Source organism: Podarcis tiliguerta (genome assembly GCF_965153285.1).
Source record: "Podarcis tiliguerta genome assembly, chromosome: 2".
NCBI classification, from domain to species: domain Eukaryota; kingdom Metazoa; phylum Chordata; class Lepidosauria; order Squamata; family Lacertidae; genus Podarcis; species Podarcis tiliguerta.
The window spans coordinates 8,167,603-8,183,493 of record NC_139535.1 but is presented as its reverse complement, the minus strand read 5'-3'; the positions used below and the strand labels follow the sequence as shown (position 1 = coordinate 8,183,493).

The 15,891-nt window shown below is 49.2% G+C and overlaps 1 protein-coding gene across 2 annotated transcripts; it reads right to left on the bottom strand.

Annotated features, from left to right (window-relative positions):
* Positions 1-251: 251 nt before the first annotated feature.
* LOC310670095 (uncharacterized protein) lies at positions 252-15,808 on the bottom strand. 2 transcript variants are annotated; one of them, XM_083424694.1, is made up of 5 exons: positions 15,602-15,764; positions 12,548-14,352; positions 10,336-11,029; positions 8,068-8,173; positions 252-4,132 (listed from the first exon to the last, which is right to left on the bottom strand). In XM_083424694.1, exons 2-5 carry the CDS (start codon positions 14,317-14,319, stop codon positions 3,036-3,038), a joined length of 3,669 nt encoding a protein of 1,222 aa, XP_083280820.1. In that variant the 5' UTR covers positions 14,320-14,352; positions 15,602-15,764; the 3' UTR covers positions 252-3,035. The 2 variants fall into 2 exon arrangements, with proteins under 2 accessions (XP_083280820.1, XP_083280821.1); XM_083424695.1 differs by lacking the exon at positions 12,548-14,352 and having other exon boundaries at positions 15,602-15,808.
* Positions 15,809-15,891: the final 83 nt, after the last annotated feature.

Here is a 15,891-nt window from a genome sequence, read left to right as displayed (position 1 = left end):
GAGGCGGGGAATGGAATGGGATATCTTGGAACAACGGGTGCGGTATAAATAATAAAATTACTATTAATATTCTTAGATGCCTGACACCCTGAGCAGGAGCAGTCCACGCACAGCCACATTTTGTCTCCATTATAATCACATCTCTGGGTGTGTTTTAATAATAAGCCCGTTTGGGAACTAAAGCGGGTATAATACTCTTCATGGATAAAATCAAACCTCTGGAGATCTGGAACCCAATTAGGAGGCTGGTATTAGTTTCATTGTTTATTTCATGAGAAGTTCACAGGCTGTCTCTCCCACATAGAAATCCCTCATGGTCTTTCTCACCTTCCCATGCAGAAAGAAAGAGAGAGAAAACACTGGCAAACATTGTGACAGAAAACTTCTGATAAGATCCAAGTGAAGCAATTTGTGAACACTTTCCAGAAAGTCATTTTCATGTGCAGCACTCTTTTTTTTAACAAGCACTCCATAAATTCAGCAATTTTGCTTCAGGCTACAATCTGATACACATTCGCCTTGGAGAAAGCCCCATTGAACTGAGTAAGACTTACATCTCTGTAAACCTGGCCTGTAAATTGTAGATCTGTGTGCCATAACTGTTTGAAAGCACAACACCAACAATATATGGATGGCTATTTATCCATCTGCTCTCACCATGGACAAAGACGAGAAATTTACGGCAGGGCGGCACTGTGAAGGTCTACACCGTCCATTTAAAGCACATGGCTTTCCCAACAGAATCATGGGAACTGTAGTTCCCCACCACCACGGAGCTACAATTCCCTGCACCTTTAACAAGCTACAAGGGACGCGGGTGGCGCTGTGGGTTAAACCACAGAGCCTAGGACTTGCCAATCAGAAGGTCGGCGGTTCGAATCCCCACGACGGGGTGAGCTCCCGTTGCTCGGTCCCTGCTCCTGCCAACCTAGCAGTTCGAAAGCACGTCAAAGTGCAAGTAGATAAATAGGTACCGCTCCGGCGGGAAGGTAAACGGTGTTTCCGTGAGCTGCTTTGGTTCACCAGAAGCGGCTTAGTCATGCTGGCCCCATGACCCGGAAGCTGTACGCCGGCTCCCTCGGCCAATAAAGCGAGATAAGTGCGCAACCCCAGAGTCGGTCACGACTGCACCTAATGGTCAGGGGTCGCTTTACCTTTACCTTAACAAGCTACAGTTTGAGGGATTATTTGGGGGAAGTGATGTGCTCTAAATGTGCGTCGGTTGTGCTTTAAATGGGTGGCGTGGCTCTGCCCAGTATGTAACGTGGCCTTGCCCAACTAGGTGCCTCCCCCGATGTTTTGAACTACGACTCCCACCGGCGCCAGCCAGCAGAATCAAAACATCTGGAAGTCCACCAAGAACAGGAAAGACTAACCCCAGAGGGGATTTTTGGAAAGCTGCCCTAAATTGTCCTCAAAGGGAACACCCAAAGTTTGCTTCACACCAAGACAGCTGGCCTATCTAGTGATATCTTTAAAGGGGCAGTTCTTTTACCGCTTGAAAGGTGTACAATTTTGAAAGGTATGGTTAAAAATTCTTTCCCAGCCCTTTTTTTTTTTTTAACATAAATTGCAAACCGCTTTAATTAGTGTAGTAGAAAAGCGGGATGCAGATAATAAACTAACTAAACTATTACTTTGATACAAAATACTATTTTATTCTTTAAAAAAAAAAAGCTCCAAGGCTTATTGTTCCACCCAAGACACTTATTTAAGGGGTGACGCTGGGGGTGGGGGACTGAACCCACGGCTGCCTGTGTACATTTCATACACGAGTTAAACTTTAATAAAAAATTCTACACGGCACCCTCGCTACCCGAAAGACTAGGGCTGCAATCCTATAACTACTTAAGGGGAGTAATGGTCAGTGGCTATGGTGGGGCGGAAGGAAGGGAGCCCAACAGCAGGTGGCGCCAGAGCCAACGAGAGAATCATAGAGTTGGAATAGGTGGAGCCAACTAATTCTGCTTTTGTCCCCACCCTCCCGCTGAGTTCTACAAGGGCAGAAATGGACTGAGGGAAGCGTGGGACACTCCTCTGAGCTATATGTAAGACGGCAGTCGGCAGGCAACAGAGGCTAGGGGAAATGGGGGTGGGGTCAATGATCCACCAAACTCAGCCGGTCCTCAGCGACACCCACCTGCACACACAGTGTTCTCCTTGCAGAGCAGGGAGAATAGGGGGAAACTAGAACTAGGCTGGCTCTCCCAGCCTTCTGCCCTGCCAGACCCAATAAGCAGCTGTCCTAATGAATCAGCCGTCCACTGCTTCGTACACCCACAGAGGTGAGCCCCACCTGCGAGGCCCAAAGCCCCAGTTACCAAAACTTTGCAGCGGAGACATATTCCGACGTCAGGTTACGAAAACACACAGAAACTATATAGGACTAGGTGTACGTCGCAAGTTGTCCATGACCAGTTAACGCAGAGAAAACTGTCACCATATTCCTCGTGCCCCATCCATTCTGAATATAGAGAAATCATTGATGAGGGTGGAGGATGCAATTGCAACAAGTTCTTCATAGCCCAAAGAGGTATATTCCCTCTGCGCATCCCCAGATGTCCACCAACCAACATTTATTGGCACAGCAGCAACCTAACCATATACAGAGGTGGATGTCTGGCAACCGAAAAGCTCTGGTGTTAATTATCGCTGCAGTTCCCATACTGGGCATCAGGGTACGCTAGTGAGCAGGGTCAGGACTCGCAAGCTATTCACTGCAGAGGTCTTCCCTCTTTCCGATCGGCCTCCACGAGACGGCAACAAATGCCGCCCATCCGGAGACTAAGCGCGATGGCTCAAATCACCTCCGATATAGCGGCACAGTCAAATTCCCTCAGAGGAGTGTGCCTGTTGTGACTCTGCTTGAGTACACTGGCCTGGGATTTTTCTCTTTCCAAGAAAGAGGCGTGTCCAGTCCCAAAAAGTCCGGAGCGGATCCTGAACGGGCGGGGATTCTTACACCTAAACAAACTACGCTAAGACTGCAGTCTGCTCTTGTATCTTAGTCCGGGAGGCCGGCGGGGACGTGCGCCTCAGCTCTCGGACGGCTGAGAGACGTAGGACGAGGGTTTCTCCCCCTTGTGCTTCCTCACGATGTGCTTGATCACGTGCGCCCGCTGGCTGAAGCTCTTGCGGCAGACCAGGCAGGTGTACGGCTTCTCTCCCGTGTGCATCCTCTGGTGCACCTGGAGGCCCGAGGAGTGCCGGAAGCTCTTCCCGCAGTCGGAGCACTGGTACGGCTTCTCCTCGGTGTGGATGACTTCGTGGGTGAGCAGGCTGGTCTTCTGGTTGAAGCTCTTCCCGCAGTAGGAGCACTTGTAGGGCTTCTCCCCCGTGTGGATCCTCTGGTGCCGGTTGACGCTCGACTGCGTGGCGAAGATCTTGCCGCAGACGGGGCAGGGGCTCATCCGCTTCCCCTTGTACAGCTTCGCCGGGGTCTTGATGAAGCAAAGGTCGCCGCCCGGAACGATCACCGACTCGATCGTCCCCACGGACACGTCCTTCCCCAGATCGATCTCGGGTTCGTTTTGGTGCTCGGGGACGTTCTCCTCCTTCTCGGGGCCCGGCGCGTCCGAGGGCTGCGGCTGGATCTCCTTCCCTTGCTCGTTCAGCAGCCGCCAGCTCATCACGCTGCCCGCTTGCCGGAAGTTCTTCTTGCACGACAAGCACTTGTAGACCTTCTCCCCCGTGGGATCCACCTGGTAGGGGGCGATGCCCCATTTGGGCTTGAAGCTCTCCCCGCACTCCGAGCACTGGTAGGACTTCTCTTCGGTGTGGACGGCCTCGTGAGCCATCAGGTTGGTCCTGCGGTTGAAGCCCTTCCCGCAATCGAGACACCGGTAGGGCTTCTCTCCCGAGTGGATTATCAGGTGTCGGTTGAGGCTCGATTTGCGAGTGAACGCTCTCTCGCACACGGGGCACACGTGTCTGCCCATGCCCTCCTGCAAGCTCTGGGGGCCCGTGATCTTCCAGACTTGGATTTCGTTTCCCATGTGTCCCTCTGCTCCGCCCGGATCGCCAAAGCTCCCTTCTTCCATCTCACATTCTTCCTCTTCCATATCGGACTCCGATTCTTCGGCGGACACAGGCCGCGCTTCCTTTCCGCTTTCATCCAACAATATTTCACGTCCTGGAGCAGAAGAGAAGAGCGTTTTATTGCGGCAGTCCACGTCAGGACGGAACACCGTGCAAGCCGATACAAACTTCTATAAAGGTGCAGAAACTGCAGTAGAATTTAGTACATGGAAATGAATTGAGTATAGAGCGGGATTCAACGTGGAATTAAATTGCTTGCGCAGCACCATGTCCCTGCCGTCTTCTGCCCTGCAAGCACCCTACACCTGTTCTAGGCAGAGGGCCTTCTCGGTAGTGGCACCCACCCTCCCATCAGATGTCAGAGAAATAAACTATCTGATTTTTAGAAAACATCTGAAGGCAGCCCTGTTTTTAATGTCTGATGTTTTATTGCTTTAAAAAAAAATTATTATCATTAATTCTGTTGGGAGCTGCCCAGAGTGGCTGGGGAAACCCTGCCAAATGGGCGGGGTAGAAATAATAAATTATTGTTGTCATTATAGGGGTTCCCCCAGCCCTCCAGAGCAGGTATTTGGAGGGGGGCGGAAGGAGGGAAAGTCCCATTGCTTCCACTTCTGCAACACCCTAAGTGAATCCCACCTGATGTGTAACACCTTCCAAGTTAACGAAGCTTTGCTTATTGAACACCACTAAAACAACAAGATGGTCTGCAGTGAAGGAGGGGGCTTAGGGCCCTCGTATCTACGGGACCGCCTCTCCTGGTATGCCCTGCAGAGGACCTTAAGGTCCATGAATAATCATAGTTGAGGTCCTGGGCCCTAAGGAAGTCCGATTATCCTCCACCAGGGCCAGGGCCTTCTCAGTGATGGCTCCGACCTGGTGGAATGCTCTGTCCCATGAGACTAGGGCCCTGCAGGACTTAACTTTCTTCCGCAGCCTGTAAGACAGAGCTATTCCACCTGGCTTTCAATTTGAACTTAGCCTGATCTTTTATTCCCCTTCCTTCCCTCCCCCTCCCCTTTTTATGAAGATTACCTGCTCTGGGATCCCACAGCTAATTCTCCCCTGATCTCCTCGCTGGCCCAAATAGGACTAATTTAGCCAGCTAGCCCTGGTGATCATCTAATGTTTATTGGATGGATTTCCCCCCTAAATTGATTTTTGAACTCTGAATTTATTGTTATTCACGTTTTATACTGTATTTTATGCTGTTTTTGGTTGCATCCATTAAGTGTTTTGAATTTGCTGTCGGCCACCCTGAGCCCGGTTTTCTGAACCGGGTATCAAAAAAAATTTATTTATATGATTTCTTTATTATTTCATATCATTTAGGACTTTAAACACTAATATTTCCATTCTGTGTTATGTCCTTCCGACAGCCGTGAGCAAAAATAATGCAGAGAGGACTGCCCATGCTCAGGGGATTTCTGCAGGGATACCATGAACCCAAGTCACTATGGTTACATTCTCCTGCCACAGTCAAAGATGGGAAATGCCTTTGGATACCAACTTTGATGTTCCTTGAGGCTCAGGTGGTCTCAGCGGCCCAGAGTGCCTTCCATCAGCTTCCAGCTACGCCCCTATCTGGACAAGGATAGCCTAACTACCACAGTCTACGCTCTGGTAACTTCAAGGTTAGATTACTGCAATGTGTTATACGTAGGGCTGCCTCTGAAGTCAGTTCGGAAACTCCAGGTAGTGCAGAATTCAGCGGCCAGGTTGCTCACCGGAGCAAGGCGGTTTGAGCATATTATACCGATCCTGATACGATTGCGCTGGCTACCAATTAGTTCCTGGGCCCAATTATTATTTTTTCTTTTTTCTTTTGATAACATTTTATTAATTTTCCAAAAGTAACAACAAAAATAAAAATAAAAATAGCAACAATAATGCAGAAAGAGAAAGGAAACATCATAAACAAATTTTAAAACCATACTTTTTGCTTGACTTCCCTCCCCTCCCCCCCCCTTGGTTCCATTGTTTAGTTCTCGTTCACACACATCCTTTAAACCTTAGATTCCTAATAACCCAATTTAAAACCTAAAACAATTTTAAACTTGTTACAAGTGACTTTTAGAAGTTAGACTAATGTAAAAATCTATACACAATGCTTAAAAGATATGCATTAAACATTTGCCCCTTTTTATAAAATTCAAAGTCCTCTTTCTTTTCTTGGGTTTCAAGTTAACTGACTTGTCCTGCATAGTTCAAGAGTTTATTTTGCCAGTCTTCTTCATCTTCTCTGGCAGAGGAGTCTTCCTTTTGTGGGAGCTGGCTGGTCTTGGCCTGGCGTCCACTCTTAAGTACAGGAACAAAGTATTTCGTTCAATAAGTCCATCAAGATCCGTACATCTCAATATCGTAACTTCAATTTTTTTTAACAACAATCATTTTTCACATTCCTTCCCAATCTTTATATGCCTTTTCCCAGGCCTTTTAAATGATTTTACATTGCCACTAACTTTTATCCTTTTTACCCTCCCTTCCTGTTTCCTCCCTATCACAGTCAAAGCCTCCCAGATCATTTCACACAGGGGTCCCATTTCCGGGCCCAGTTAAAAGTCCTGGCTTTGGCTTATAAAGCCTTAAATGGCTCAGGACCGCAATGCCTCTTTCCACATGAACCTTCCCAGACCCTGAGATCATCCTCTGAGGACCTTCTTTGTGTGCCTCCTCCATGAGAGGTCCGGAGGGTGGCAAGGTGAGAACAAGGCCTTCTCTGCAGTGGCTCCCTGTCTGTGGAATGCTCTCCCCAGGGAAGTTCGCCTGGCTCCTTCATTATACACCTTTAGGCGCTGTCAAAAATGTTCCTTTTTAACCAGGCCTTTGGTTGACCTGATGACATCCTATACTCTTTTAAAATGTGCCTCTTTTTGGGGGTGGGGTATTATTGGGTTGTTGTTTTTATTTTGAATATATATATTGTGGTTTTTATTCAATAAAACAACAACAACAACAACAACAGATGTAAACCACAGAGGAGGAGTGCTGTTGCCTTTGGGTGCTGCTTGTGGGCTCCTCTGGTTGACCAGTGGGAGATCAGGATCCTGAACAGGGTGGGGCTGTCAAAGGACCTATTGATGGCATTTTACCATTGTACTGTCGAGAGTGCATTAACTTATGGTGTGGGTGTGTGGTTTGGGAACTGCACGGTCAGGGGAAAAACAAAGCTGTCCAGGTTTGCAAAGACTGCGGAGAGAATAATTGGGTGCACTCTTCCCACCTTGGATCAAATCTACGCTTCCAGGTGCCATAAGAAAGCTGCAGAGATAGTGCAGGATAGTGCGCACCCCGGAATTGATCTCTTTCAGCTTCTGCCTTCTGGTACAGGGGTTAGAAAGACTAGGACTAGCTGCCTGAGAAACAGCTTCTACCCAAATGCGATGTTGGTTTTAAATGCATTGTAAGGAGTCTGTACGGGACGCGGGTGGCGCTGTGGGTTAAACCACAGAGCCTAAGGCTTGCCGATCAGAAGGTTGGCGGTTCGAATCCCTGTGACGGGGTGAGCTCCCGTTGCTCGGTCCCTGCTCCTGCCAACCTAGCAGTTCAAAAGCACCTCAAAGTGCAAGTAGATAAATAGGTACTGCTCTGGTGGAAAGGTAAACGGCGTTTCCATGCGCTGCTCTGGTTCACCAGAAGCGGCTTAGTCATGCTGGCCACATGACCCGGAAGCTGTACGCCGGCTCCCTCGGCCAGTAAAGCAAGATGAGTGCCGCAACCCCAGAGTCTGTCACGACTGGACCTAATGGTCAGGGGTCCCTTTACCTTTACCTTTAAGGAGTCTGTAGGGGAGTATCTTGCATTTAAAAATGGGGTATCAGAGTTTTTAGGGGGCTAACCAGGCTGGGATAGCAGGCTTGTTGGGTTTTGAATGTCTTATGCAGGTTTTTCAATTTCATTGTTCTGTACGGCACAATGACAATAAAGATTATTGTATTGTATCGTATCTGGCCTGAGGCAGCAGCCAGGCTCTTTTCAACCAAAGCTGCCTTTGGAAAGCACAGAATTTCAGAGGCAAGAAAGCCTTACCTGGCGAGGCGGGGCTGTCGTCGACCTCTTCCTTCACCTCGGTCTCCATCAAAGCCTGGTCTCCATCCGACAGGCCCACAACCACTTCGTCGTACGTGTCCAGATCCTAAAACAGCCAAATGTGACCCCCGTTATTAAGACACAACAGCAGGCCGTCCAATTCAGACTCCGGCCTATGCCCCCCGCAGACCACAACTGTCGTACTGAGAGCCAGGTGCCACCAGAACAGGTCCTGGCGGACCAGGGTTCAAATCTCCACTTCGCCATGGAAGCTCGCTGGGCGACCTCAGGCCAGTCGCTGCCTCTAGCCCTAACCTACCTCACAGGGTTGTTGTGGGGATGAAATGAGGAGGGGGAGATGCCATGTGCAACACCCTGAGCTCCTTGGAGAAAGTGGTGGGATATAAATGGAGAAAAAACCAAATCACAGTCCAAGGCAGGGGTGAGCAACTCTCCTCATGGCCTCCTCTTCTCTCTCCCTCCATGATGTGTTCTTGAGCTCTGATCATGTCTGGATTAGAGAGGGGGTGTGAGTTTGCGCAAAAACTAGCCCACCGTCCTATATAAAAATAAATTTTGACTCCATTGTTCCTCTCACTTCAGCCTCTGGAGCGTGGCCCTCAGAAGGGAATGCACCCCTCAAGAAGGAAAAGACAGCCCACACCCTAGGTTCGCGTAGAAGCATAGCTGTCAACTTTCCCCTTTTCTTGCGAGGAATTCTATTCGGAAAAAGGGAATTTCCCTTAAAAAAAGGAAAACGTTGACAGCTATGGGTAGAAGTCTTGACCAACCGTTTCAGTCAAGAATGAGATGTGGTTTTGTGGATCCTGCCTCAGAATTGGGAGCCTGAACAAATCAAAAGAGAGACTGGCCATGCTCACTTTTTGTCTAAACTAAAAAAAGGCCCAAATTCTGCGGCTCTCTTCAGATATTGTTGCTCCCTCAGCCCTGCCTGCCTGCCAACATCTAGCAGGCCAGGATTATGACAAGAGAAAAAACTTCTCTCTATCCACTTTCCTCTCACAACACACCATTGTTTTTTCCCCTCCCAGTAAGAATGAATGGGTGTTTTGTGAGCAATGGAGAGCAGCTCTACACAAAGACTTCCCTAAAAGTATCATGGGAAGCACCGTCAAAAGCCAACAATCCCCAGGATTATTTGGGGAGAAGCCGGGTGCTTTTAAATGTGAGCTGGATGTGTTTCAATTTTATTATGTGGATCTGACCAGAAAGGGAGAGAGACTGAGCAACTGATGGCTGGGTTCTCAAACCTTCATCCTAAGGTCCCAGGGCAGATCACAACAATTTAAAACCCAGTACAGCGTAACTGTTGAGAGAGTCTTGAAAGACACTGGTCTTGAAAGCCCTACACTGGCTCCCAGTACGTTTCCGAGCCCAATTCAAAGTGTTGGTGCTCATCTTTAAAGCCCTAAACGGCCTCGGCCCAGTATACCTGAAGGAGCGTCTCCACCCCCATCGTTCTGCCCAGACACTGAGGTCCAGCACCGAGGGCCTTCTGGCAGTTGCCTCACTGCGAGAAGCCAAGTTACAGGGAACCAGGCGGAGGGCCTTCTTAGTAGTGGCGCCCGCCCTGTGGAACGCCCTCCCACCGGATGTCAAGGAGAACAACTACCAGACTTTTAGAAGACATCTGAAGGCAGCCCTGTTTAAAGGTAAAGGTAAAGGGACCCCTGACCATTAGGTCAAGTCGTGACCGACTCTGGGGTTGCGGCGCTCATCTCGCTTTATTGGCCGAGGGAGCCGGCGTACAGCTTCCGGGTCATGTGCAGCACACGGAAACACTGTTTACCTTCCCGCCGGAGCGGTACCTATTTATCTACTTGCACTTTTGGTGTGCTTTTGAACTGCTAGGTTGGCAGGAGCAGAGACCGAGCAACGGGAGCTCACCCCATCACAGGGATTCGAACCGCCAACCTTCTGATTGGCAAGTCCTAGGCTCTGTGGTTTAACCCGCAGCACCACCCGCGTCCCTAGCCCTGTTTAATAGATTATTGTATTTTAATATTCTGTTGGAAACCGCCCAGAGTGGCTGGGGAAACCCAGTCAGATGGGTTGGGTATAAATAATATATTGTTGTTGTTGTTATTGAGACCCGGGTTTGAATCCCTACTCACTGGGTGACCTTGGGTCCTTGCCCATGTGGGTCCAGGCTCCCTGCTACTTGCACCCACACCACCCTCTCATATTCCCCCGAGGAAGTTTCCCCCCCCCCAAACCCCTCACCTGCCCTTCCCACCTGCTCCCTACCTCTTGAGGCCTCAGCAGGAAGGCTTCTGCCAGGTCCACCGCCTGGTCGCAGGTCTCGGGGCGACCATCCCTCACCCAGGTCTGGATCTCCGGCGGCAGGACGGCCAGGAACTGCTCCAAGACCACCAGCTCCAGGATCTGCTCCTTGGTGTGCCTCTTCGGCTTTAGCCAGCCGTAGCACAGCTCCTGGAGCCGGTCGCAGGCTGTGCGAGGCCCCTCGGCCTCCCAGTAGCGGAAACCCCGGAAACGCTGGCGCTTGGCCTCCGTGTCGATGTGGCCTCCGCTCGGGACATCGCCCTTCCCGTTTGGGTCTCCTGGTTTCAGGGTCCTGGAGATCTTCCAGTCTCCGTCTCGGAAGGCCGGAACGTGCTTCGCCCTCCCCTTCCCAGCAGGCTCCCGGCGGACGTCCGGGATCACCGGAGGGGTCTCGTCCCCCGACGGCCGAGCGGCATCCCAGGTGGAATGAGAGGGTTCGTCTCCCGGAGGGCAGCCCTGCCACTGAGTGTCCCAGGAGTGCAGAGGCCTTTCCTCTGGCTCCACCTTGATCTCCTGGGGCTCCAGGTGAGGTGGGCTGTGGTGAGGAAGACCCTCTTCAAAGACCTCCGTCTTGAAATCTTCCGACCCTGCGGCAAGCGCCTCTTTCATTGTCGTCCCTGGGCAGCTTAGCGGCCTCGCGTACCAAACTTGATGAGGCCTGGGTGAGAAAGGGCGAGACGGGATTCGAGGCTAAGTGTGACGTAATAAAACATAAAATAAAATTTATAGGGGGGGTATTGTTTTGATTTTGATTACAGCGGCACCTTGGTACTCAAACGCCTTGGGACCCAAACACAGCAAACCTGGAAATAAGTGTTCCGGTTTGCAAACTTCTTTCGGAAGCTGAACATGCTCCGTTTTGAGTGTTATGCTAACGTCTGTCTGTTTTTGCTATGCTGTCATACTTCGGGTTGAAGCATTTTCGGGTTGCGCTCTGTGGCGACCCGGAAGTAACGGAGCATGTTACTTCCGGGTTTCGCCGCTCGCGCAGATGCTCAAAATGATGTCACGCGCAGGGGTCGCGTTCACTTCAGGATGCGAACGGGGCTCCGGAACGGATCCCGTTCGCATCCTGAGGTACCACTGTATATTTTTCGGTTTTGCAGTTTTTATTTTTGTGATTGTGTGGAACCCAGTTCAGCTACTGATTGAATGACTGTGTAACTGCAGTACATTGTTTATTGCTTTCGTTTTATGGAGCAATGGTCTCATTAGATAGTAAAATTCATGTTAAATTGCTGTTTTAGGGGTTGTTTTTAAAAGATTAATCCATTTTGCATTACTTTCTATGGGAAAGCGCACCTTGGTTTTGGAACCAACTTCTGGAACAGATTGAGAACCAAAGTACCACTGTATATATTTTGTGGTTTTATACTTTGATTTTGTTCTGTGAACCACCCTGAGACCTCTGGGTATAGGGCGATATAGAAGTTTAAATAATAATAATAATAATAATAATAATAATAATTTTTAAAAAATATTCTTTTATTATTTTTAAGGCTGTGTGACACATGGCTTAGACAGGGCACGGTAAGCTGCATTATCCAGAGCCAGACCATTACCCCACCTAGCTCTGTGCCACCTGCTCTGGCTGGCAGCAGCTCAGACAGGTGCTTCTTCATTACATTCATTATTCAATAAATTATCTTTCCACGGATATATAATTTTATGTTATTACTCCAAAAAAGTGGTGTTATGAGCCATCATTGCCAAAACAAGATGACACCTGATTGGATCTCTAAACACTCCTTTTTCTGGTTATTTGGCTATAACGTTTGATAGAATACAGATAACTGAACAAACTTTGTGGCATTACATTCTTCATTAAATTATATTTCCATTGGTATATAATTTTCTGCAGTGTTTTTCCCCCCTGAAAAAAAGTTTAGGGGTACTCTCATTTTGGCTGAAGAAAATTATAGTTCAAATTGGGAAAAATAAATACAGTAAATGGAGAAAAGTACAAAGATTCACAAAATGTTTAGGGGTATGCGTACCCCTGCGTACCCCCCCAGAAAAAAACACTGATTTAATGGTATTACTCCCCCAAAAAAGTGGTGTTATGAGCCGTCAAACCTTGGAAATAGACTTTCCCCAAAAGGTTTCAACAATTTTGGCCACTAGTGTAAAAACAGTACTGTAGATGATAAAAACGGAAATGTCATTTTTTCCTTACCTGCAAAGTTGATGATAGTCCCCTTCAATAATCACAAAAGGTGACTGCTGTTCCAGTGTCCCGTATCCCTCTTCCAGAATCCCTCTAGCTGACTCCCAACCTGCCATGCCTTTCCTTTTGACACCACTGACACCTGGTTCAGACTCAGCGGATCTTTTCCGTTGTTTTAAAATTTGTCTAAAGTGAGACATAGCGCTATCATTGAAAGTGTTGGTGGCATGACTGACAGCAGCAGCATCAGGGTGATATTTTTCAACAAAGCTTTGCAGCTCAGCCCATTTCGCGCACATTTCTTCGATCAGCGCTGTAGGAACATTTTCTCTTCTCTTCTCTTCCTCCTCCTCCTCAGACAATTCCTCAGTTGCCGCCTGTTGCTGCTCCATCAGAATGTTCTGGAGCTCTTCTGTGGTGAGCTCCGTCTTGTGGTCCTCCACTAACTCCTCGACGTCCTCTCTGCTCACTTCCAAGCCCAGGGACTTTCCCAGAGACACAATATCCTCAACAACAGGAGCATCTTCTCCAACATCCTCAAATACACCTTCAGGAACAGCTGCCGGCCACAATTCCTTCCACGCCGACGTCAGTGTTCTCTGAGGCACATCGCCCCATGCTGTGTCTATGAGATGTAAGCAATGTAGGATATTGAAACGGTTCTTCCAGAACTCTCTGAGGGTTAGCTCTGGGTCCGAGGTCACCTCAGAGCACATTTGGAACAGTGCTTTGGTGTAAAGCTTCTTAAAATTAGACATGACCTGCTGGTCCATGGGCTGGATGAGGGGAGTCGTGTTGGGGGGCAAAAACTTGACACTGATAAAACCGAACTCTTCCATCAACTCGTCCGCCAATCCTGGAGGGTGGGCTGGAGCGTTATCCATAACAAGCAGGCACTTCAGTGGAAGATTTTGGTCCTGGAGGTATTTTTTCACGCTTGGCCCAAACACTTCGTGAACCCACTCAACGAAAAACCGCCTGGTCAGCCAAGCTCTGCTGTTCGCCCTCCACATCACAGGCAATTCGCTTTTGATGACATTGTTTTTCTTAAATACCCTGGGGTTCTCTGAAAGGTAGACCAGCAAAGGCTTCAACTTGAAATCTCCACTTGCGTTCGCACATAATAAAAGGGTCAGCCTGTCTTTCATGGGCTTGTGTCCTGGCAATGATTTCTCCTCCTCTGTTATGTAGGTCCTCCTGGGCATTTTCTTCCAAAAGAGGCCCGTCTCGTCACAGTTGAACACTTGTTGGGGAAGGAAACCCTCAGCCTCTACGTAATCTTGAAATTCCAAAACAAATTGGTCGGCGTCTTCTCTGTTGGCAGTGGCAACGTCACCATGTCTCGCCGCAATGTGTATCCCACTTCTCCTCTTAAAATTATCAAACCACCCCCTGCTTGCCTTGAAAACCTCACCCTCACTTGCTCCAGGGGTGTTTCTGACGAGGTCGGCATGCAAACGTAAAGCTTTCTCACAAATCATGCTCTCAGAAATGCTTTCACCGGCCAGCTGTTTTTCAGTTATCCATATGAAAAGCAATTTTTCCACTTCCTCAATGGTCTGCGTTCTTTGTTTTGTAAGTGTTTTCACGCCTCTTGCGACGTTGGCTCCTTTAATGGCTTTTTTATTTTTTAAGATGGTACAAATTGTCGATTTGGCTATACCAAACTGCCTTGCCAGGTCACGTACGCGGGCACCACTTTCATGTTTGGAAATAATTTCCTTCTTCACCTCTATTGTTGTTCTGTTAATGGTTCTCTTGGCTTTGCAGCTGTTATCCATTTCTCACAGCAAGGGGTGATTGGCAGAGGGGTCCTGAGATGAGATGAGCAGAGATTTGATTGCACACAGTCACAAAAACAAATCGGTTGCAAGAGAGTCACCAAATAAGCCCAAATATCACCTCCGTGCTCAGGACTCAACAGCCGGCAGCTAGGCCTCAGGATCTTGCACTCAGCAGAAGCCGCGCGGCATGTTCGACTTCTGAGGCGTGTTCGAAAACCGAAGCATTTACTTCCGGGTTTACGGCGTTTGTAAACGGAGACGTTCGAAAACCGAGGTACCACGGTATACTGCTCAATTGTGAAACAAACAAACAAACAAACCCTCACACCTTCGTCCTAAGGTCCCAGGGCGGATCACAACAATTAAAAACCCAGTGAGGTGTAACGGTTAAGAGTGTTGGGACTAGTACCTGGGAGACCTGGGTTCGAATCCCCACTCAGCCATGTGACCTTGGGCCAGTCCTCATCTCTTAGCCTAACCCAACTCACAGGGTTGTTGAGAGGATGGCCTGGGCAAGAGGAGAACCAGGCAAACCAACTTGAGACCCTTTGAAAATAAAGGTGGCCATTATTGTAATAATAATAATTTTAAAACCCGACTTTAAAAACAAAATGAGCTGGTGGAAGTTCCACAAACGTGCCTAAGGCCAAAATAGACCCTTTAGTCTTCAAAGGGCTCCACACAAGACTCACCGCTGTCGTGCGAGTCTTACAGACCCTCCAAGCGCCCATATTTTCCAGGGACAGTCCTGGATTTGCAGAAGCTGCCCCCATTTCTGATTTGATCCCACTTTTCATTGGGACGCCCCTATTTTCAATGTTGGAGAGCAATGGAGTTTTGAGACCTCTCCTCGCCCCCCCCCCAGAAGATCAGTAACTATATACAACCTTTAGAAGACATCTGAAGGCACAGGGAAGTTTTAAAATGTTTTTTATGTATGTTGGAAGCCGCCCAGTGTGGCTGGGGAAACCCATAAATCATAAAATGATGATGATGGAGGGATATTTCCATTGGAGAAATGTGGGGAGGGGATGAGCGTTGGGGGTTTGTTCCTGCGCCAGATTAACCCTGCATTAACCGCATCGTTTCAAGTTGTGTTCCCGGCCATCTCCGACCGCCCTTTCCGCCTCTGCTTTGCGCCTGAGCCGAGCTGGGGAGGCGAGGGCGCACCATTGTACCGCCCCGACCCGGGGACCCCATTTCCAGCCTCGCCCCCCTTCCCAGCCCCGCCAGACCCCTCCTCCGCCGCCCCCCCGGCCCTCCTTCCGGAGACCCTCACCTGGGATGCCACCGGCGATCGGGCTTGGGAAAGCGCTGCTTCTCCGGCGGAGGCAGCCCCCTGCGTTGGGAAATTCAAAATCCAGTTTCTCGAGGAAGAGGTGGAGCCTCGCCGGCCGTGCGAGCAGAGAGGAAATGGCTCTCCAGCCGCCGCCGCCGCCGCCGCCGCCGCCCCGCCCACCCTCGCCCGCTGGAAGCGCACCCAAAGAACCCTGGGAACTGTAGTTTGCAGAGGGTGCCGGGAACTGTAGCTCCGCCAGGGGGAGAACTACAGTTCCCGGGATTCCAGCT

What these genes read in the sequence shown, in the direction of transcription:
- LOC310670095 (XM_083424694.1), bottom strand. Translation starts at nt 14,319, where the DNA reads ATGGATAACAGCTGCAAAGCCAAGAGAACCATTAACAGAACAACAATA. An exon ending in GACTATCATCAACTTTGCAG is followed by an intron (nt 11,030 to 12,547) that starts GTAAGGAAAAAA and finishes TTTCTCACCCAG; the next exon opens with GCCTCATCAAGTTTGGTACG. An exon ending in CGACAGCCCCGCCTCGCCAG is followed by an intron (nt 4,133 to 8,067) that starts GTAAGGCTTTCT and finishes CTTCTGCTCCAG; the next exon opens with GACGTGAAATATTGTTGGAT.